General features: G+C 47.6%; 1 protein-coding gene across 2 annotated transcripts in view; it reads right to left on the bottom strand.

Annotated features, from left to right (window-relative positions):
- MTMR9 (myotubularin related protein 9) overlaps positions 1–891 on the bottom strand; it is a 64,034-nt gene that overhangs the window by 13,661 nt on the left and 49,482 nt on the right. For both annotated transcript variants that reach the window (XM_019520906.1, XM_019520907.1), the window contains exon 6: positions 540–701. In XM_019520906.1, the coding sequence (XP_019376451.1) occupies positions 540–701 (162 nt within the window). The remainder of the gene's footprint in view (positions 1–539; positions 702–891) is intronic.

The following is an 891-nucleotide window of genomic DNA, read 5'->3' as shown; positions in this document are numbered from 1 at the left end:
CTTTTCATTTGGGGGGGGGGGGGCGCGAGCCCTCAGGCCCCCACGTACTTAGCTCCTATGGACAGAGATATACCACAGGACAGATTTCCAAAGGAAGCAAGGAAAGCCCTGCTGTTCTAGACACTTAAACTTGCCTTTCTACTGAGCTTGCCTCCAATGTCCAATGTAAGTCCCAAGTCTGCAGAGGTTCAAGCCTAGCAATGTAGTAGCATGCTGTCACACCGGTGGTAGTGCCTTACCATTTCCCCGAGATGAAACAAGTAACGAGGCTGGACAAAACACTACACGTACAGACCAAATCTTGACTAGGTGACCCATGTAAGTCATGATAATTTGCTCAGGCTCGTACAAGTAAGAGTGAGATCTGGCCTACTGGGGAAGTGCTCCTTAAGAGTGATGATAAAATGGTTTCTTATGCCGACAGAAACATGCAAGGACAGCAGTGAACCACTACAGCTGCCTCAAAAGGAATAAGGGAATTTAACAAGCAGCAGTGCAGCCAGAGACTGAGAATCACCAGGCTTTGAGACATCATTTACCTGTCAATGCACTGAGCAGCCAGACAAGCTGCAGTCAGTATCTCCTTGATGTGAGTCAGCCAGTTGGAGGCCTCCAGTTTGCTGAGCCAGCGATCCATATTGTGCGACTGGTCATTACAAGCTTCCACAAGTTTGATGAGACTTTCCTGCAGGATGTTATATCTTTGGAAAGAACAAAGGCTGTCAGTCTTTAAAACAATATTATTGTAACTACTTGCATAGAATCATAGAAGTAGAGCCGAAAGGCACCTTGCAGATCTTCAGGTCCGACCCCCCGCCTGGGCGGGAGAAAAGACTGGACTCAAATGAGTCTAGCCAGGTAGTCATCAAGCCTCTTCTTAAAGATCCCCAG

This window comes from Gavialis gangeticus, unplaced genomic scaffold (genome assembly GCF_001723915.1).
Source record: "Gavialis gangeticus isolate Ggan-Ray unplaced genomic scaffold, GavGan_comp1, whole genome shotgun sequence".
Taxonomy (NCBI): domain Eukaryota; kingdom Metazoa; phylum Chordata; order Crocodylia; family Gavialidae; genus Gavialis; species Gavialis gangeticus.
The sequence above is the reverse complement of the archived record's forward strand: the minus strand, read 5'-3'. Positions and strand labels throughout refer to the sequence as shown.